Raw genomic sequence first — 21,878 nt, 5'->3', positions numbered from 1 at the left:
AGGGTGGGACTAGAAATGCCCTTGTAGACACAGACAGGGGTTTCGTTTCCATGATTACTCTGGATTCTGTCAATTTAACACTTAAGATCAACCATCACAACTTAATAAGGGTAGTTTTGTTGGCATTCCTATTTTCAGACAAAGATATTGAGGACCAGGGAACAGATCTAGAAAATGGAAGGGGGCGGGGCTTGATACCAAAGGTGCTTTCTCTAGAACACAGCCTTTCATCACTATACTCCAGGGTATCCTGGGCAGACAAGGAACATGATGTCATCATATCCTGCCCTCTGTGCCTGGCACTTAAGAGGTGCCTGTTTTTTTTGCAGCCTTGAGTTCTGTAGTTCCCCTTCTGATCCCCTTTCTGGCCTTCTTTTGTATCTCAAAAGCAGGTGCCTTCTACCAAGCTCTGAGACAAGTTATTTCTGATTGAAAAGCTCTCCCCTCCCACTTTTCCCCTCTGTGTTGGTTGACTTTTGTTCATTGCTCTGGTCTTTGTTTAAATGCCATGTCTTTCAACCTCCAATGTGAGGTTGTCCCCTATTAGCGCTCTTACAATGGCCATGTATTTTCCTGTCATTCCATTTATTACAGTAATGATTTGCTTAATGTCTGTCACCTCTACCAGATCTCACACTCCGGAAGATTAGAAACCATGTCTTCCTAGTTAACTCACTTATCTCCGCCACCTAACACAGTGTTTGGCCCAAGGCAAGCATATGGGAGATACATGGGTCATGAACAGATAAGCTCGTTGTGTAATTGCCCAATAAATGAAGACTGTGGACAAAGCAGACAGCAAAGCGTTTAGGATGACAGCGCCACTGTTCTACAGATCTGTCCTGTTGCATCTCATATGCAGGAGACACTGTTCAAATTGTAAAAGGAGAAACTAAAACTTATTTTTTATTTTTTGTGCAAGGGCACTGTCCACGAGAATCCTCAGAGTGGTAGCAGATTAGGTGTTCCATCATTGGACAGTGTAGGGGAACTGCTCAACAAAGGAGCTTGCAGTGGATGGCAAAGTAGGAAAAAAGATACTTTGATCATTCAGGGCCATAGACATTGGTTAAGTGAAATAACTGTTATTTCAATAGTGTCACAGCCAACATGACTGTGTTGGTATCTCCAGAACACACCCGGGCCATTAAGTATTCCTTGAAAAAGAACTCAATAGGGATTTCACACTGAGCATCAACTTTTCAACTTCTGAGTTTCGACTTCAGAATTATTATAATAACTTTTAGTGCACTAGTCCTGTGTACAGGGTCATAGTGTCAGGAAAGACACAAACTTTATGTGGAGCAGGGTCATGAGTATGACATTACAGAGAGACTTTGGACAAGCACCAACTACACAGGTGGAGAAGGAGAGGGCCACACAGCAACATTTTTCATTTTTTGAACTTTTTATTAGCTCAATGCCTTGTGAAGTCCAAGATGCTTAACCTCTTCATTCATTAGCATTTTTTTTTATTTTTGCTAATAGGTCACTAGAGAGGGGCTCACAAAATGATGAAGGTGTATGTTCTGCCTCTGGAAATGCAAGGCTGAGAATCAATATGCTACGACAGTGGCTTTGTTTTCTTTGAGAGGTTGGCAAAGTGTGGTCTCCAGTGTCATGAGGGGCCAAAGATCAAGTGGAGGGGGCTGGGTTTTGCATCACCGGGAGCTGTGGCAGAAGCAGGAAGCTGGCTGTACGTGACAACTCATTTTCCCTGGAGTTACTTGACCTTCCTTTAATCCTAGACATAACCTGCTGAGGCAATAGCTCTTTCCTCTGCGCTGAGGCATCATCTTGTGAGCCCTGATGCTGGCTGAAGGTCAAGCTGAGGGTTGTACGCACCAGAGGCAAAGGCTGCACCTTGGGTGGCTCTTCCACGTGGACTCCTTTTTGTCTTCTTGGTTCCCACTCTTACCTTTTTTTCTTTTCCTTTTAATCATCTTCCTGTTTTATATCTCAGACTTGCTAGTGGCAAACAGAACAGAATTTGTTATTGACTCCCAGGTCACTTGTTTCATGGATTACTTCAGGTCAAATCCTATTAAAGTAAATGTCTCTGTGACGGGAGGGGGGAGGGGGGAAATCTTGGAATAACCAAATAGGGCATCTAATCTTCAAGCAAGGACCAGCCTGTGGCAAGCAGGGATTTGATAGCAAGGTTTAGGAGGTGCCTAGGTGGACGTTGTTTCTGGCGATAAGACAAATGGCATGACCTAAAAACCTTTCCTTTGTAAAACACCTATAAATGTTTTATAAAATATAACAAACATCTTTTTAAATGCAGAGCTCAACTCATAAAAATGTAGAATAATCCCCAGGGCCTCAAAACAAAGAGAGAACCAAAGGCGTAGTGATAAATGTGAAGTGAAAATGGGTCTGGTGTGTGTGTGTGTGTGTGTGTGTGTGTGTGTGTGTGTGTGTGTGTGTGTGTGTTGTGCAGATTGGATTTAATGTGCCCCAGCTAGAGGGAAAATTAGACTTGTCTGAGACCCTCCAAAAGCCAAGACACTCAAAGGAGAAAGCTAACATCACACAAAAGGAGTGTTTGTCTGCTTGTCTTACCTGGACTCTGGCTTGGGAAAAAGTCTTTGCCCTTCTCCCTCCCAGCATCCCCACCCCATCACCCTCCAACCTCCCAGCTCCCTCCCTCACACCCTCCCTCCCTCTGTGATTCCTCTTTGTTTGTTATTTAGAGCTCTCTTACTTGCTTGGACTTCAACTACCAGGTGAAAGATTTTTTTTTCTTTTTTTTTTTTTAATTAATTTATTCATATTACATCTTGATTGTTAGCCCTTCCCCTGTTTCCTCCCATTCTTCCCTCCCTCCCACTTCCCCCCTTCTCCCCTCCCCTATGTCTGTGATTGAGGGAGACTTCTTCCCCCTATGTATGCTCTAAGATTATTGAGTCTCTTCTTGGTAACTTGCTATCCTTCTTCTGAGTGCCACCAGGCCTCCCCATCCAGGGGACATGGTCAGAAAAGGGGCACCAGAGTTCACGTGAGAATCAGATCTCACTCTCCACTCAACAGTGGAGAATATCGTGTTCGTCGGCTAGGTCTTGGTAGGGGTTCGAAGTTTACTGCCTATTTCTCCTTGGCTGGTGCCTTAGTTTGAGGAGGACCCCAGGACCCAGATCTGCCTGTCATAAAGTTCTTCTTGTAGGTTTCCAGGACCCTGTGGGTCCTGTTATTTCCCCATTCTTCCATGCTACTCTCGCCTAAAGTCTCAATAGGATGTCCTCTCCTCTGACCCACTTTCTTGGTAAGTAAGGTTTTTCATGGGACGTATCCCTTGGACTAGTGTTTTGATATAAGTGAGTATATACCGTTTGTCTCTTTTTGCTTCTGGGTGAACTCACTCATTATGATAATTTCTAGGTCAATCCATTTGTCCACAAATTTCGGGAATTCCTCGTTTTTAATAGCTGAGTAATACTCCATAGTGTAAATGTACCATAGTTTCTTAGTCCATTCTTCTACTGAGGGACACTTAGGCTGTTTCCATGTTCTGGCTATTGTGTATAAAGCAGCTATGAACATGGTTGAGCATATGTCCCTGTTGTGTGTTCGAGCATTTTCTGGGTATATTCCAAGGAGTGGGATAGCTGGGTCTTGAGGAAGCCCTATTCCCATTTTTCTGAGAAAACGCCAGATAGCTTTCCAAAGTGGTTGTACTAGTTTGCATTGCCACCAGCAGTGAAGGAGTGTTCCTCTCTCTCCACATCCTCGCCAACATGTGGTGTCATTTGAGTTTTTGATCTTGCCGGTTGTGGTGGCGCACACCGGTAGGATTTGCTGAAGGAGGCAGAGGCAGGAGGATCACGAGTTTGAGGCCAGCCTGGACTACAGGTGAAAGATTTTAACGGCCAAGTTCTTGTTTTAACCCTGGGGATCCTGACTCACGAAGTGAAAACATTTTGAGAAAGTACTCACCTTCAGTCCAAACAAAAGAAATGTCTCAGGGATAAAATCTCCCTGAGCGCGAATTTATGGCCCAACAGCACAAAGCACAGAGTCTCTAAGCATCAGTTGTGTTATTTAAGAGAATGAACGGGAGTGCCAGCTAACTTTGCATGTCAGAAACATAACACATGATTTTAAAGATAAGTATATCCTAATATTGGGTGTATCATATTTATATGAGAAATTGAATCACTGAATACCTAAAGCCTAAACTTGACTCAGTGCCCTGAGTTTTATGTGGTGACTCTGAAAGTCAGCAAGATCAGCTCACGCCAGAACCTCAGACACTGGAACAAGCAGATATAAACTTGTGATGATCGAATCCATGAAAGAAAGTCTTGAAAACGAAAGAAAAGAAAACATTTAAAAAGTGACCAGGATGTCCTGTTTAAAAAAAAAACAAAACAATGTCTTTGAGTTGAAATAGATGGATCTCACAGTAACTTTGATGGTTGGAGAGAGAACTCATGGATAGAGACAGATCTTCTGGAATGCAGGCACACGTGTGAGCAGAATGCCATATAAATAACAAATAAATCAATCCATCTTTTTTAAGAAAGGGCTTCACACCCAGTGGGTATCACAGAAAGATAGAGATGGAAAAGGTATGAAATCATTTGGGCCATTGAGGATAGAAAGACAACTTAATGTATGTCCAATCATATTTTCAGAAGAAGATAATAGAGTAAGAAAAAAAAAGTAGTAATTGGGGAGACAATGACTCAGAATTTGTTTAGACTGAGGAAAAAAATCAGAAAAAGAGAAAATTTTAGATTTGAGAAACACGTAATTTTTCTACCAAGAAAGCAAAGGCAACAGCCCATATATAGAAACACATCACAGTGGAACTGAAGGACAGCAAAGAGAAGGCCTGGGTATGAACACCGTTTTTAAAGACCAATTGAAAAGCTGGGGGGGGGACAAAGGGAAGAGGAAAACAAGCATTTGGTATGGGAGAGACTTGTCTTTAAGACATAACCCACCTCATCCAGCCAAAGATACACTTGACTTACTTCGTCTGAACCTTCCTTTCCAATCTGTAGAACAAATATCCACTCACTGCTAATCCTCAGGGTTTTGTGTGATGTGAAACAAAGCCTTGCTTGTTAATACGCAGTCAGCAGAAAAAAATAGCTATTAATATTATTGACAGACCTAATTTCCCCCTGATATTAATTCCTGCCATGCCCTCCCCATGCACCCAACCTCAGGAAGATTAATATTTAGACGTATGACATGTTGCAGACAACAAATAAAATCTACTGGAGAAACTTAAACTACAAATTTAGGGCTCCCTTGGCCTCCAAAGAAAAGCAGCAGAAGCCACCACCTTCAGTAGTCTGCTCCCTAGAACAGCCACAAATTGTTTGGGGGGGAGATTACTATGAAAATCTCCATATTGTACTCCTCCTGCCAATATTGCCCTGAATTTCAATGAACAAAACAAGGCCAAATTAGCCCCATGTGCTGGCGCACGCCTGTACTCACAACACTGGGAGAAACAGAGGCAGAGGCAGGTGAATCTCTGTGGTTTACAAAGTGAGTCCAGGACAGCCAGGGATACACAGAGAAAGCCTGCCTGGAAAAAAAAATCAAAACCAACCAACCAACCAACCAAACAAACAAACAAATAAAAACCAAGGCCAAATTGTCAATATTCCTTGACTTTCCTTAAGTCAGCTTCAAAAGTCACAATACAAGGTCCTGTTACACGTTACTCTGATTTGCTTATCACATGTGATTTCTGCTAGATAACTTTCCATTTTCACTGGATATTCTAAGCTCCACAAATGCAGATCCATTTCCTCTCTGGGTCACCCTTGACCCCACAGTGCTCAGCTTATGGCCCAGGACTAGAAAGTTTAACGGTTATCTGCTCCACAGGTAGAGACATGAGACTGGAAGCCAGATATAGTATCCCCCATATGCGTGGTCAGCATATACAGCGGTGTTTTCCTAGAGGTGAAAAGGGTGCTAGAGATACTTTCACCTTCCCATGGTTTTTCCAGAGGGAACTAAGGAGGTCCTCAATTTGACTCAACTTCCAGGGCTATCACGGGGTGGAGATGAGATTCAAATACAGTACAACCTGTTCTCAAACTAGCGCCTTACTTTTATCATGTTGCCTCCACGAATAAGGCGGTGGCCATGGTGTAAAAGAAAAACAGAGCAAAACCCAGGTAATTGCACTGAAGGGAACCGGCCGGCACAGGTAGTTTTATACAGACAGAAAGGGGATTGGAAGCCAGAGGCAGGGGTGGGGTGAAGAGTTACTGCTTCGTGGTTTTAATTTTATTATTGTTTTGGAGATTGATGGGAAAATTCTAGAGGCAGTGGTATGGTCGCACAAGTTTGTGAGTATGCATAATGCCATAAAGTATACAATTAAAATGATTAAAATTGCAATTTTATGTTACACATACATGTTTACAAGTTAAAAGAAAAAAAAATCAAGGCTGTGGTCAGTCTCTTAATATTACCTTTCCAGGCCATTTGTAGCATGGAACAGTCTTTAATGGACATTAAAGAAAAAGTCATTGCCAGGAAGCTATGAGCTGTAAGCAGAGACAGCTGTAGAATATAGAGCCACTGGCTCAAAAATGACAGGTTTCTATTATAACCCATAATTTCTCAGCAGAGTAAAATCTGTATGTTGGTACTAGAAAAACGACAGCTCTATAAGCTACTTAACTTTTCTGGATAGGAAATAAAATAACTATTAAAACCATAAAAGATACTACCATACAGCACCCAAGAAAGGGGGACAAGATAATTTTTTTGTGGTTGTTTCCTCAATAAACAATTAGTTCTCTATTCTCCTACCAAAAAAACAAAAAGTAAAGTGCTATTAAGAGAGAAAATTCTAAAGTGCCAAGAAGACATATCTGAAATGGAAATAAAGTTGAAAGATAAATAAAATAAGCATTCCTTTGCTATATTTGGTGGAGTCCTGCAGAGAAAAAAAAATCCAGCTAGGCAGCATTGAGACATAGTTTATTAATGCAGTTTCCCCCACAGCAGGACACAGAAAGAGAAACTGGTAAAACAGTCGCATTAAAAAATTATGACTCTTACATCTGATCTTTATGAATACATAGAAAAGAAACTGTCCTCCTGAGCTGTCCTTGGGCTTTGTGCAGGCAGAGATGCAAGGAATTATTGTTTTTGTTTTCAAATTTCAAAGTATTATTTACTCACACATGCTTACAGCAGACTAAAAGTTCCCTCCTCCATTTAGAAGTATTTATGAAAAGAGCCTATGGAAGATGTTGAGTGGTTCTCTCAACTACATTTTGAACCAAGCCCTTTAGTCTTCTTTTCAGTCTACAAAACTGAAGTCTATTTGTGTTCCCTTTGGGGCAGAAATGTGGTGGGTTATAAACTGGTTGTAAATGGAATTTCCCCAGAGTTTGAGAGCTGGGAGGGAGCATGGAGACAAGCTAAGCCGGCGTTTCATGTTGTGTAGGCTGTATCCCTCTGATCAGTTAGGAAACCAATGTAGAGGGTCACAGTTAACATTTGGAAGTAGAGCAAGGGCAGAGAACAACTGAATAAAGCACAGACTGTTTGATGAGACTTTTGTTTCATTTGTGTGTGTGTGTGTGTGTGTGTGTGTGTGTGTGTGTGTGTGTGTGTCTGTCTGTCTGTCTGTCTGTCTGTCTGTCTGTCTATCTGTGTGTCTAGGCCACAATGTAAAGTATGTCCTATTATGATTCTGGACCCTAACAGTCTCATCAAACAACTTCTTCCATGTAGGAGAACTGGAGAGATGGATGATTTTTCACAAAGGGAGCCAGAAGGAGCCTGGGTCTTTTGACTCCCAGAATCCTTTCCATTCAATGCTATTCATCAGAATACGCTTGGAGGTGATTTGTTTCTGTAAATATCAAGTGTCAACTTGACAAGCTCTAGAACCATGTAGGAGACAAACTTCTAGCCATGTCTGTGAAGAAGGAAGGTCCACCCTAAGTGTGGGCAACACGGTTCTATGGGCTGAGATAGAGGAAAAAGGATGCTCCCAGTACCAGCTGCGTCTCTCTCTGCTTCCTGACTGCCTTACCCTCTTGCCGCCAGCCATGTCGCCTCTTCCATGACACACTGCCCTCTAAGGCTTGGGGGTCCAAATAAGCCCTCCTTCCCTTAAGTTGCCTTTGGTAACTGGTGGAGTTTTTATGTCACCTCACCCCGCAGATGATGTGCCGGTCCTTCCGGGAGCACTTCTGGTGCTTCTGGAGCCACTGGACTTTCTTTCCTCCATCTCTTACACTCCTCTGCTTTTATCCTCTTTGGATCAATGGCTGTATAGGATGAGGTGGGTGCACTGAGGGGCAAATTAGCACCCAAGGTCAGATCACCCATGACTCATAAATAACTCCTGGTACCTTGGGAGTCTGAAGAAGTCCACATCTCATTGCTCCCTGAAGCTGACAGGCCACATGAGAAAGAGAACCACAGGCTCCCTGAAGGAAACAGGGAGGTACCTATGATGACTCTATTACAGAGGACATCTTAGATAACAGATGTCCTGTGACAATCATGAGCTCTGGGTGTCTTTTACTAGACATTCACACTCTATAGTCTGTAGAGTGTTCTTATAACTACAATGATAAGACTGGATTATGGGAGGATCTTGCCTGGCATTCAAAGTATCTCGGATTTGACTTAGAGGACGAATGAGCTGCCACTTCAATAAATCTCCTTTGTGGCACCCGTATGTGCCGGGTACTCTTCTGAGAACATCGTCAATATTTACTCATTTAGTTCACACCATCAGCTTCCAGGTTTCAGAGGTCTTTCCTAGCTACAGCTGTAGTCAGAAGGCTGAGAAGTGTCAAGACGTGCTAAAATAATTTGTTTTTCTCTCTGGTTTGAAGACAGGAGGGCGAGCATACTTAACAGGGTTTAGAACTATGTCACCGACAGAGTGAATTAATCAACAGTCAAACCCAAGGAGAAAGGTCAACTGCCTACTTTCTCTTGGCAGAAGACACTAGGAAGAGGATTGTTCTTGCAAAGATTCATCACTTTTTGATGTTTTCCAGAAGTGGTGATGGATTTGCAATGATCCATCTTTTTTTTTTCTTTTCTCCCTTTTAAATTTTTTCTCATGTATTTTAGCCCAGCTGCCTGGTACATGGGATGTGCTGGTTTCTGAAAACAGTCACTTAAAACCATGTGGAGCTGAAACCCCTGCCCTTGGCTGACTGAACCAATGTTTTACATAGTGCTAGAAGTGAGTCCCCAAGAAACACTTTGTTGAGTTAATTTATCACCATGTGTCAAAACTGATCATGACCTTGGAAACAGCTAGATTTGGCTTTGATAAAGAGCTTAAGTAGAAGTCTCCTGGAGCATGAGGGGAAAAGATTTTCTTTTTCCTCTTAAAGAGAAATGTGAATTGAGATTTTTTTTTTATGCTTCTTATGTGTATGTTTTATATGTTAAGATTTAAATCCCATCGTGCTATGATTGAATCTCCATTTCACAGATGAGGGAACTAAGTTAAAGGACGTGCTGAAGGTAAATATGTGAGGGACAGAATTCGGGTTACGGGTTCCCTGCAGAACCCATTATTATTTTTTTTCCAATTCATCCCCAGTTCAAAAATGGGTTGTCCCTAAGAGCATTTGTTGGCCATAGCACAATATTAATGGGTCTTTCCATGCCCCAGCCTACTGACGAGGAATACCAACAGTTAAAGCCCTTTGTCTATAATTAAGCCTTGGTTCCCTTAACAACGCTACCATGCAATTAAGCGGATTTTGCCAACGGGCAGATATGCTTCACTAGAGAATCTGAGAAGAGCCCTTTACAGTATGCTCTGCTTCTTGTTCATGGTCAAGTCTGGGCTTGGGGCTGAGGCACAGGAAGAATGTCTAGAATGCTGTTGGCCCAGAACTTGCCCAAGGAGGCTGTGTGTGACAGAGCAGGGCGCACTTCCTGGGCGGCCTGTGAAACTCCTAACTTACTTCTGCTTGCTGTTTCCCTCACTTGAATGTGTCGAGGGAAAAAAAATGCCAGGGGCCTTATATCTATCTACTCCTCTCTTGGAGCAGCCGCCATTAACTTCAACAGTAAGCCTCGCAGTTATTAATCATCGGAAATGAAAAATGTCTCTTTTTCAAAAGTGTAATTATCAGAGGTCTCACCGTGTCTAGAAAGAAGATGTATTTGCCATTATCAGCACATTCTGTATTTAGTCTACACCAGTTTATGCACCATATCTTTCTTAAAGCCAGAATAAGGCACTGAAAGCATAAGGGTGGCGTTAAAGAGTTCAGTTACACACTGTGTTACAGTGGGACTATCTTAAAGGGAACCCACGGAGATTTAATATTTTCTCCGCATCTATAAAACTCTAGGTTTACAAATGCAAGTCCAATAAAAAGCTATCAGGGTTATAACTAGAAGTTGCTGGGATTAAAAGACGGTTAAATGAAAATGTAATAGGCAAAGTCACTTGCGCCCAGATACCAGTTCAAACTTTTCTACATTTTAAGTGTCCCAAAGGCCATGATACAAAGCGTCCTAAAGTACTTACTGTGCCCTTTCTCGTCCCAGTGGGTGCCTTGAGAGGACATGCAGCTACCACCCCAAAGCAGCCCAACTTCCACAGAGCACCAGAGAACTCCAGATGCTGGAGACTAGGATCTCTTGAATGCAGTGGAATGTAAGCCAGAGATTAAAAGGCAGAATTAATCTGTAACACTCTCTACCTGTTTGCAATATGTGCTTAGCTTATTATCTGCACACACTGTGTTGCACGGTAATTACAACGTTGGAAAAAAAAAAACCCCGCAGCACGTGACCGACTGCAGTTAAGTTTAAAAGGGGGCATTTATCATGTTTTAGTCTGCACATCTGGTTCTATCATATTTACCACATGATTAATATAGGAATATATTACAAGGAAATCCTTCCATATCAGTTTTATTTGCTAGGAAATGGAGCATTTTCCTTTCATCTCTCCCTATTCCTTTTCTCCACTTCTAGGCTGAACTCAAATTTCCAGTCCTCGGGTTCATTTGAGTGAAGACAGAGAACCTGCCCTGGCCTTTGTTTAGTTCTCAGCCACAACCACAAAGGGGGTGGATCTGCATCCTATGTTTAAAAAAAAAAAAAAAGCACACCCACTAGCCAGAGAAAACTGAACCCTTGTTCCAAAAGTAGATGAGATCAGATCAAACCACAAGAATTAAATTCTAAATTTTAAACTCCCTTTTATTGAAATATAAGTTTGTTTAGTCTATTTACACCACAATTTATGCACATATATACACAGAAAGGCAAATTCTGTCAAATAAAAAAGTCTTTTCTTACTAAAAAATAAAAATAAAGTGCATGAAACTGATTTTTTTCTTCTTCTGGTGAACATCATCATTGTCAAAATTTTGGTCAGTTGGAAGAAGCAGGAAGAAATTCATTACTGACTTTGCATACAACTAGTCCTGAATTCATAGTTTTCAGGCCCAAATGACAGGAGTTCGGGAATGGGTCAAATTGCCAGGGTGTTTAGGGATTCGGGGGGGGGGGCGCGGGGAAGTCTTGCTCTTTGTCCTATCCAGAGCGGTCCCTCAGATTGGAACAGTTATCTCACCATCGCGGCGCGCTGGAACAAAGGGAGAACACAGGAAAGGGGCTCCACCAAGCCTTGTCACAGCCTGCTCTGGGGCCACTGTCGCTGTGTCTGGTAGGAAATAGCTGAATTAGTTCAAGGGCTCAAAGGAAGTTTTCCTTTTTTGGAAGAGGTGGGGGAGCGACAAGAATGGACTGCATCTCCCACAGAGACTGCCATTCGGGGGCCAAACCCCAGCAGCCAGTTTCTTCGGATCCAATCTCCACACAAGCACAGAAAAAAAAATCCTTTTTATAAGCTAGGTGGAGGGAATGTTACACTTCTCGCCTCGGTGAGTTTGCCCTTCCAGAACTTGGAAAGGAAACAGCCTGGCATGAAAAGAAAGGGGCAAGTGGGTAAGACACAAGTTTCAGACAGCTTAGCAATCAGGCCACTGGGTGGGCGTTGGCCGGTTGGTACTAGGCAGTGGCAGAGAAGGCAGTAACCCTTATCATTCATACCCCAGTCCCTCTCTTTCACGGAGTGCCACTAAGTCCCCGGGCCGGCGGCCGTACTTGGCCTTGCAGTGCAAAATGTGCTTGGCGAGGAAGTCAAGGCGGCGCTGTAGCAGCTGAGCGTGGGGGTCTGCGAGCTCCGCCAGCTCTGGGAAACGAGGTTCGTGGCGGCTGTAGAGGCGCAGCAACCGGGCCGCCGCGTCCTGACCCCGGTGCAGCTCTAAGACGCGCCTAGCAGTCCGCTCTCGGAATACACACACCGACTGTAACAGCGGTTCGTTATACTTGTCCCACATGCCGGCCACCCGGTAGCCGTGCACCAATCCTGCCTCATTGTCCAGAAAGACCAACGCCCCTCCCGGTCCTCGATGCAGGTTGCTCGTGGCGCGGTGCATAACGCGTGGGTCCCATTGCAAACTGAAGAGATTGCTTACGAGCCGGTCGAAGTTAGCCGTAAGGTAATCGAAGAGGATCAGATCGGTCCATTGAACCAGGTCCACCAGCTCAGCCCGGCTGAGGTTGGTCAGCTCGCCCCCGGCGTCGCGTAGTGGCCGCAGACGGCCATCCTCTGATCGCCAGGGCTCGGGCACCACCACATCGGTGAGGTTAGGTAGCCAGCGCGTCAGGCTCACCACGCTGCCCTCGGTCCAGTGCGCGGTGCGCAGCTCCTCCTGCACCTGCACCCACTGCGCGCCCCGAGCCTCCACTCGAGCCAGTGCCAGCGGAGGCACGTGGCGCTGGAGGCCCAGCAGGCGCGCAAGGTAGTAAGACAGGGCCTCGCCCTGGATCTGCTCGGGGTTGATGCCATAGCGTACGCAGGCACGAGTGCCGTCGGCAAAGCGGGCTAGGCGGTTAGAACTGCGTCCGCAGCCCCCGCGATCCAGAGCCACCACCCGAGCACCCCGCGCCACCTCCAGCCAGCCTGCTGCCTGGGCTTCGGAAAAGCCCCGGGGCACCTGCTCCTCCAGGCCGCGACTCCAGAAGACGCCCCCGTGCACCGCCGTGCGCTCCTCTGACCGGGGCAGCCGGGCTGGCACGTGCCGCCCGCGATCCTCCGGGTGCCTCCCAGGCGGGTTATCCGCGCCGGCCGCCAGGGTGAGCAGCGCCCGGAAAGTTTTCAGGGAGCCGCCGCGGGCGTCCCACGCTAGGGGCGGGGGCAGAGGGAAGCGCGGCTCGGGCGCGGGGCCGCCACTCTGGGTCGGGTGCCGAGGGAGTCGATCTTCGGGCAGCCGGGAGGCTGGCAGTTCGGCCCGTGGTGGCAGAAGACTTCCCCACAGCGTCAGCAGCGAGCCCAACGCCAGCAGCCAGAGCCCGGTGGTGGCGGCGGCGGCGCCCCGCATCCTCCGCCTCATGCTCCTGCCGGCGCGCCAGTGCCACCGCCGCCGCTTCAAGCCAAGCCCGGGTGCCTGGGTGCGGGCGGCAAGGCGGGCCGGGCTGCTGGCTGGCTCCGGGGCTTCGGGTGCCGGAGCCCCATCGCGGCGGCGGAGCGCTGCGGGGCTCTGCCGGGGCGCTGGGAACTCGCCTTGCCGTGGCTTCCCAGCTGCTTTTGTATTTCGCTGTGAGACCCTCCGGCGGGCGCGATTCACAGGCGCCCGGACCACGTGGGAGCGAGGGGGGGATCCCCCTCCCCCTCCTCTGCCGCCTCTCCCCGCCCCCCACTCCCCCGCCCCTTCCCTTCCTCTTCCCCTTAAAGCGGCAACCGTTCTTTCCAGGAGCTAGAGGTGGCCCCACGTTCTGTACGGGACCTCGGGGCGGGGAGGAAGCCGGGTTGGCGACATCCGTGCGGGGGCGTCGGAACGGGAGGGGCAGAGACCAAATCTAGGGCTCGGAAGTAGCCGCGCGTCCAGGGCTCTCGTTGGAGGGGGATGATTGACTAGTCCCTTCTCTTGGACTATGTCTGATCTCCTGAAAAGTTCAGATAGGCACCCTCCCCGCCACCCCCCCCCCCCCCCCCGCAGTCCAGGCACTGTTGGGCAAGGTTCAGGGCGGGTCTTTTTGCAGCCTCACTTGGTGTGATTCACGCTGCCTTATGTAAATTCGCGGGAGTGACTCGAGCCCTAGAGGGTATGACTCCAATGAAGTGAGGAACCATCAGTACCCAGTGACTTTGAACCCATGACCCTTCTCCAAAGCAAGCTCTCCAGTATGGGTCATTGCAGGCTTGAGGCCAGTGAGGTTGACCTCTGTGACTTTTCCCAGGGGTGCGAGAATGAAACCTTGCTGTGCAAGTTGAAATCCATCCTTGTCAGGTCTCCTAGTCACATGCCACTTGGTTTCCTCCTTTTAAAAACAGTTGTTATATAGAAATAGCGATATGTGGACAGATATAGGCGTTTATTGCCAACACTCTCAATTTGTTTTTAAGTTGTCATTTAGTCAGTCACTTTATTCCCAGCTATAATTTTCACCCAAACCAAAAAGGAAAACAAACAGCAATTGGCTTACTAGTTTAGTGTAAAGAAAAAGGGGAATAGTGGGAAGGGGGACAGTGAAGGAAAACAAAACAAACCGCCATAAAAACCAATGCATCTGTGTCCAGACCTTCCGGGGTTCAATCTACCAGAAAATCACTTGGAAACAAACTAGCTTTTCCCGTTTCCTTTTTGTGTTCCATATCCAAACCCGGAGAGTCATAGTCATTAGACTGGGGCTGTGAGGGTTCAGTTGGCCTGAGAGCCAGAGTTGGTACTACTAGGGAGCCTCCACAGGACCTGCTAGGCAGGTTCCGCCCCCCCCCCCCTCCACCTCCCAGCCCTACGGCAGGGCAGGAGTTTCCGCGCTGTGGTTCTTTCCTCTCCCTAAACTCCTCTACTCAGCACACATGAGAGCTTCCAGCTGTGCTGCATCTGCCTGCACTGTGTGTCTATGGATTCTGGAGTTATAGGGTAGACAATGTAATGTTTGTGACAGAGTAAGACACGACTGACCCAGCACTGACCCAAGATAGACACATTCATGGATCTCTTTCCCACTGACCAAAGTGTGGTGGGGTCTTTCTTGAAAGTGTTCCTGACCACAGGGCTTTTTATAGCTCTTATCTGATAAAAGGATTCAGCACAATATATTAATTCATTAAAAAGCATTTTTTTTCTTGCCTTCTGCAAGCTCTTCCCTCCTCCTCTTTCCCTAGAGAGCAGGGACTGTCTCTTATCAAATTTTTTATCTCATTTACCAGATAACATAGTATATTACATGAAATGAATTTCATTTTTGTCTTTTGGTTTAACTTCTGGGTTTCTTTCTTTCTTTTTTTTTTTTCCCCTCCCTCCTGCGTTGGATTTAGTGTGGGCAAACTGTAAGCAAGATCTCCACCTTGTGGGCATAGTCAGAACATCCTTCTAATTAGAGAACTACATTTTATAGTGCATGATTAAGTTAAATTTGAAATACTAAATGCCACCCGTGGGCCAAGCTTTGTCCTGAGGGCAACAGGGCAAATCAAAGCGCCTGGTGGCTCTGTGCTTTTTGGCTCTTCTCAATGATTCATCATGCTAGACTGCATGGGGAGTCTCTCTCGCCCATTGTTTAATAGTGGCCAGGGCACAAAGCCTGCCACTTAGTGAGCATTCAGCAACAATTGGACGATTAATCTGGAATGAGATGAAACTCTGCAAGTAGTGTATCAAGTTTTTGTTTGTTTGTTTGTTTCTTTCTTTAAACATCCAGCTGTTATACGACACAAAGAAACATTTCTCTGAAGTTCTTATAGGGGGTGGGGAATATTGGTGAGGCCTCTGTATAATGAACGTGAGGGAAGCAAGCATAGTCTGGGAAAGTGAGATTTGAAAGCAGCCACCCCAAATTCCACTCTCACAATCATGTTAGGGGGACTGGTGAACCCAAAGCTTGAAGAGCCAGGCTGAGAGCTCTTGTCTGAGATGAGGAGTCAGGGTTAGGGTTAGGGTTAGGGTTAGGGTTAGGGTTAGGGTTAGGGTTAGGGTTAGGGTTAGGGTTATCTTCCACCCCCCCAGGACTTGACTTAGCCCTGGGACTGATCATGCTCTTTACCCGGGTGGGATGTATGATCAAACGCATTAACAGTCAAGATGCAGAACTGCAGAAAAGCAGAGGGATAAGCTAGTGAAGGTAAGCAAGCACACCCCCTGCTGAGTGGGATGCAATTTGACTCACAGGGACTGTTCGATTATTTTACATGGTGTTGACAGACTTGCCTCTGTGTCCCTGTTAGCTGATAACCCTCCTAGCTCCTTAGCTTTGACGCTTGAGGACATCACCTCTGCTTCCACCACCTCTCTCGTAACCTCTGGCAGTTGCTTAGCGATGAGGCGCCACTCACCTATCCTAAATAAGAACCTATTTTCTCTTTTAAGACTTTCTTAATACTCCATGAGCTTAGCCCTCTAATATATTCAAACTTGCCTGATGTCCTGTGTGGACCGGGCTCATAGAACTGCACTTTCTGGGCAATGTAGAAGAAGTGGGGTGATCACTGAGAGATGAGAATTAGGCTTGAAGTTGGAAGACTTTCTGAGTCTGGCTTTTCCGTTTTCTGACCTGTTCCCTGCCTGGGCTAGGTTTTTTTATCTTCCAAGCATTCCAGTTTCTCAACTTGAAAAAACGAGGGTAATAAATCGCACCTAACTTACAGGTTGTCATGCAGCTCAAGTGAAATATTAGCAGTAACCATAACAACAGCATTAGCAGGCACTTACTGAGTCCTCACTTATGGATGTGATGTGGGACTCAGCCCAGCGTGGGCTTTATTAACCCAGGGAGCCCTCCCAACAAGTATTAACATTATCCTCATTGTAGAGATGGCAAAACAGAAGGGTAGCCAGAAGTTACTGGCCTGATGTCACATGGCTGCCAAGTGACAGAGCTGAGGTTCCAGAACCTTTTGTGTATTGTAAGTGGCCGAGGCAATGTCCAGTATAAAAATGATTGCACTAAATCAAAGGTTCAACTCAAACTAAGTTTGCTTTGGGGTTGCTACTGAGTGAAACGGTGAAGAGTCTCTCTCTGTAGTCTCGGCTTTAGTTCTGACTTCAAGGTGTAGCTCAAGCTCTTTCTCTTCCAGTGGCATCTGCTTCTTTGGTGGCTACAATGGCGGGCATTCATCATGTGCCTGGCTCCAGTGAACTTGTGTTAAAAGCCCGGAGCCTCCAGGCAGCTTCAGGCAACCCCACTCATTGCTGCCTTTCCACCCGGCTGCCTCCACTCTGATTTTTGCTGGATTTTATGCTGAGTTACACACCCCTCCCAAAGATAGAGATGCCCAAGTGCACTTTAAAAAAAAATCTTTCTGTAAAAGTAAGAGAGGAAGCAGAATGTGGCCGTACGCACCAGTAGATCTCCTTTTCCTGGAAGCAAGGTTGCAGGTTTGGGGCCAGCTGGGGTTACATGGTGTGTGGAGGAACGCTGAGTGGTGTAACAACTGTCAATAAAGCGCGGTTTAGCCATTTTTAATGTAACAATGTGAGACCCTGTCCCACTAAAGCAAGATGCCCTGTGATAAACAGAACAAATAGAAGAAAGAGAAAAGAGGATCTGTGACACTTACTCTGGTTCTAAAGTGATTATGGCTCCAATATCGGCCAATACTGCTGACCTTGCGCAGCTTCCTAATTCCCTCAGCTACAACTCTGTTATGGGCTGGTATGTACTGTCCCCTCCAGGCTTGTGTATTGAATTTTCAACCCTCGTGCCATTGCACTAGCTTCAAGGGCCTCTGGAAATGATTGGATCATAAAAGTCACAATTCCCTCATGGATGGGAATAATGTCCTTGTGAAAAGACCCCGTATCTAGTGCTCCTTTGGCCATATGAAGGCCCAGTCAGATGATTGCTGCATATGCACCTTGCTCTCGGGCTCCTTAGTCTTCAGAAGTATGGTAAATACGTTATACTTTATGAGCTATTACACACACACACACACACACACACACACACACACACACACACACATGCTGTGATAGTCTGTTGTAACAGGTCAGATTGAGACAGTGTGTATTCCCCATTTTCTTTCCCAGGAGAGCACAGCACTTTTGTGTCTGAGGGTTGCTCTCTTTTGCTTGGTCTTGCTATATGACCATAATGTGTGTCTTCCAAGAATCACTTAGCTATGCTGGAGAGATAGCTGAGTCCATGAAAGTCACATAAAAGTCAGGCGTGGTGGTATGTGCCTGCAAGCCCAGTGTTGTGGCCTGGAAACTGACTAGCCGGCCTCACCAAAATGGCAATCTCCAGGATAAATGAGAGACCTTGTCTGGAAAAATAAGGTAGAGAGTGAGAGAAAAGGCAGCAGCTTGTGGCCTTCACACACCAACACACACACATACACGCATGCACACACTGCTTAGCTGATCTCGTGGCTGCCAAAGGCAACCCTACTCAAAAGGAAGATCGTCCGAGATCTCCAGGGAATGCTCGAGGCTCCACATAATGCCGAATCCTCAATTTCCTTTCGCTTTCCATGTATGCTGGGCTGGGCTGCCACACGGTGTATCCATTTTTATGCCCTGGTGCCTCCTCTGCATTTACTCGTGAGCTTTGGGCCTGTCACTAAGGAAGAGCAGCATACTACTGTGATAGTCAGTCTGATAACAGGAGGTTTGTGCCAGGTGGGCAGCATATACAGCATGTATACCCTGGCCTAAAGGACAGTTCTTATGCAGAGTGGGAGATTTCCTTACACTACTCAGAGTGGTATACAATTCAAAAGCTCATGAATTGTTTATTTCTAGAAGTCTCCATCTAGTATTTTCAGCTTGGAGTGTAGCTGAAACCATGGAAAGTGACAGCATGGGTAAAAGGGAACTACTCCAATTCTTGGTTCTAGCTAAATCCCATAGCTATCTCAAGGAAGACCAGGGGAACAAAACAGGTTTTTTTTTAATAATTAAAAAAAAATTTATGTGCATTGGTGTTTCACCTGCATGCGTGTCTATGTAAAGGAGTCAGTTGGAGTTACAGGCAGTTGTGAGCTGCTATGTGGTGCTGGGAATTGAACCCAGGTCCTCTGGAAGAGCAGTCAGTGCTCTTAATGGCTGAGCTATCTCTCCAGCCCCCCAAACAGTTTTTAAGTATACTTAGCCCATGTGTCCAAGTGAGTCCCACTTTTAAGAATACTTAGTATTGCTGAAAGGGAAGAGTTGGTACAAACCCCTTCAACCCATGCTGACATGTTTGATTCTCTGTATTCCATGTGGCTCACTTTTGGACCTGTGTTTGAAGAAGGTGTACACATTCACTGGCTGGACATGAGCTCTTGTTATAAAGGGGAGAGCATGGACAAATTGATTTAGCAACACATAGCATGTATTTGAATCCTAATTACAGAAGGATTCCTTCTGCATCCCACCTGCCATGACTGAGTGACCTCCATCATACACCGTACCACCCTGATATTCTGCCCAGTTGAGGGCCTAGAGTCAGCGGGGTCAAGGAATGGTTGACTGAACCTTGTGAAACTGTGAGCTAAAAGAACTCCCCCACTCCACTCTGAAGTTATTCCAGCAGATACTTGGGTCACAGCCATGGACAAGTAACTATTTTAGGTGGCATGGTTCAGATATGGATGGGAGGCCTGCAATTAGGGCAGGCATCCTGTAGAGGAAAGGTGACATAAATCCATACTTTTTAGCAGAAGAGAAAGATGGAAGGAACCAGCGTTCCTGGTTTCCATTTGCCCGAGTTCATTGGCTCATGGCTGCTCTTCCCTGAACTTCCCTGGTGTTTGAATTCACTTTGCGTTGGAACTGTTTGCAGTTGGAGCTTCTGTATGTTATGTGCCCTTACAGGAAAGCAGGCAAACGAGAGAGAGGGGGAGACATTTAAACTTAGCAACAGATGGACTTCTGGGGTGGCCAGGGGCACCACAGGCAGGCTGTCTTCTATGCAGTAGCTGTCCCATGTAAGGAAAATTACCTTAGCTCTCTGGGCCTGTTAACTCATCTGCGAAGAGAAGATATCAATTTGGTGTTTCATTGCTGAATAGATGAGATATGCCTTCCACATTTAATAATTGCTCAATAAATTTTTATTGCCTGCTATCAAAATCTTGGGACTTTATTTAGAAGGAACACTGCAGCACAGAACAGGAAGGGAAGTCCAGGAAGGCTTCCCCGAGGAAGCAGATGTTAAGATGGGCCTTGGAGGGCACATTAGGATTTATAAATCTCAGTTTGAGGAAGTAAGGGGCAACAGAAGGGACAGCAGGTGAGTAAAGTGACCAGGTACCCAAGAGTGCATCACTGCATCTTTTAGGCACTCCATTTCCTCATCCTTGAAAGCATTTGAGTGAATGAATTTGTTTAATCCTCTTTTGATGAATGAAGCAAGTGCTAGGCGTGCCCCCTTCCCCCCTTCCTTCCCCCCCCCCCCAGATGAAGAGGTGTGGGGTGAGAACTTCACCACCATTTCACCATTCCTGGACTGTCTGTCTCAACCCACCTTGAAGAATTTACTTAACAATCATTTTCTGTCAGAAACGTGATGCTGGCCAGCTTTGTTGATTTTCATCCCCACACGGCTGCCTAGAGCTTTATCTAGTGTGCAATTAGGGATTCTGCACCTCTTCAGCTTCCCCAGGCCCGTGTCTCATCAGTCACAGAGACGCTGAAGCTTAATTAAGCTTGTAAAGCTTTCTGATCTCCTCCGATGAAAGGTGGCCCATGAGTACCAGGTTTTTATTTGGGTGGCTTCTGCCAAGTGTTATTATAAATAGGACTCGGCGCGATGTGGCTGCGCTCTTAGGGTGATAATGTGTCAAGACCAATCGAGGCTCCGGAGAGCAGAGATATTATCATAATGGTCCCATCATCTGTGGTGGGTGTTAATGGAAGTGGACGTGAAAGGGGAAAAGAAGTACTGCAGGCAACAGAGCTGGGATGGAAGCAACCGCCAGTGAAATATCGCAGCTCCTGGGATCTCCATCATAATCATTAACTCTATTAGCCTCGGAGCTATTCTTCTGCCATCTCTCCTAGATCAGGCATGGCTCAAATAAAAAATGGATGCTTTAACTCCAAATGAAAATATATTCCTTTGCTGCTTTTTAAAATCCATTTATGTTAAAATGATGGCCGGCAGGTAAGTAATTTATAACTGGGGGTTCACCGCACTGCGGGAGGCTGTCCTCAGAGTCCCATGCAGCTCTAGTGGGAGACTAAGGGACTCCGGACCCAGGGAAAGATGATGTCTCTGGACTGCAAAGCTGCTGGCAGGGAGATGAAAGGGCACATGAGGACTTGAGGATGCTTGCTTGGGGGGGGGGGATACTGAATATAGGCTTCCTGTTCCCACAAAGAGGTGGGTCCCGTCTTCTCTGTGACACAGCCCTAGTTTAGAATGCACCAGTTTCTTCAGCTCCAGACTTTGGCTGAAAACCATTTTGTGCCTCCTGTGGTAAGGACAATGACTGTGACAATGGTATGTATGAACTGGTTGCCACCTGCTGCTTCCCTCTGTCCAAAGTCCTATCTGGTCTGGAAGGATCCAAAGACTTCCTCCCGGTCTGTAGCATCCCTAGACCTGGAACTTTGTCCCTCAAGCTTGCCTCTTTGGGTCTCGTTCCTGCTTCTAACACAGGTTTCTTTTTCTTTATTTTATTTTAAACAATCTATTTATTTTTACTTTATATGCATTGATGTTTTGTCTGCATGTATGTCTGTTCACATGGAAGAAGGTATTGCATCCTCTTGAACTTGAGTTACATACAGTTGTGAGCTGCCCTGCGGGTGCTGGGAATTGAACCAGGATCCTCTGGGAAATCAGCCAATTTGTTCTTAACTGCTGAGCTATCTCTTTACCCCCTATTTTATTTATTTATTTTTAAAATTCTCTCTCTCTCTCTCTCTCTCTCTCACACACACACACACACA

General features: G+C 45.9%; 1 protein-coding gene across 1 annotated transcript; it reads right to left on the bottom strand.

Annotated features, from left to right (window-relative positions):
* Nucleotides 1–11,166: 11,166 nt before the first annotated feature.
* FJX1 (four-jointed box kinase 1) lies at nt 11,167–13,664 on the bottom strand. The gene has a single exon (XM_084777294.1). The coding sequence runs from the start codon at nt 13,386–13,388 to the stop codon at nt 12,033–12,035; it is 1,356 nt and encodes a 451-aa protein (XP_084633420.1). The 5' UTR covers nt 13,389–13,664; the 3' UTR covers nt 11,167–12,032.
* Between the last annotated feature and the right edge of the window lie 8,214 nt (nt 13,665–21,878).

This window comes from Acomys minous (assembly GCF_964271855.1).
Source record: "Acomys minous genome assembly, chromosome: 3".
Lineage (NCBI taxonomy): Eukaryota > Metazoa > Chordata > Mammalia > Rodentia > Muridae > Acomys > Acomys minous.
The sequence above is the reverse complement of the archived record's forward strand: the minus strand, read 5'-3'. Positions and strand labels throughout refer to the sequence as shown.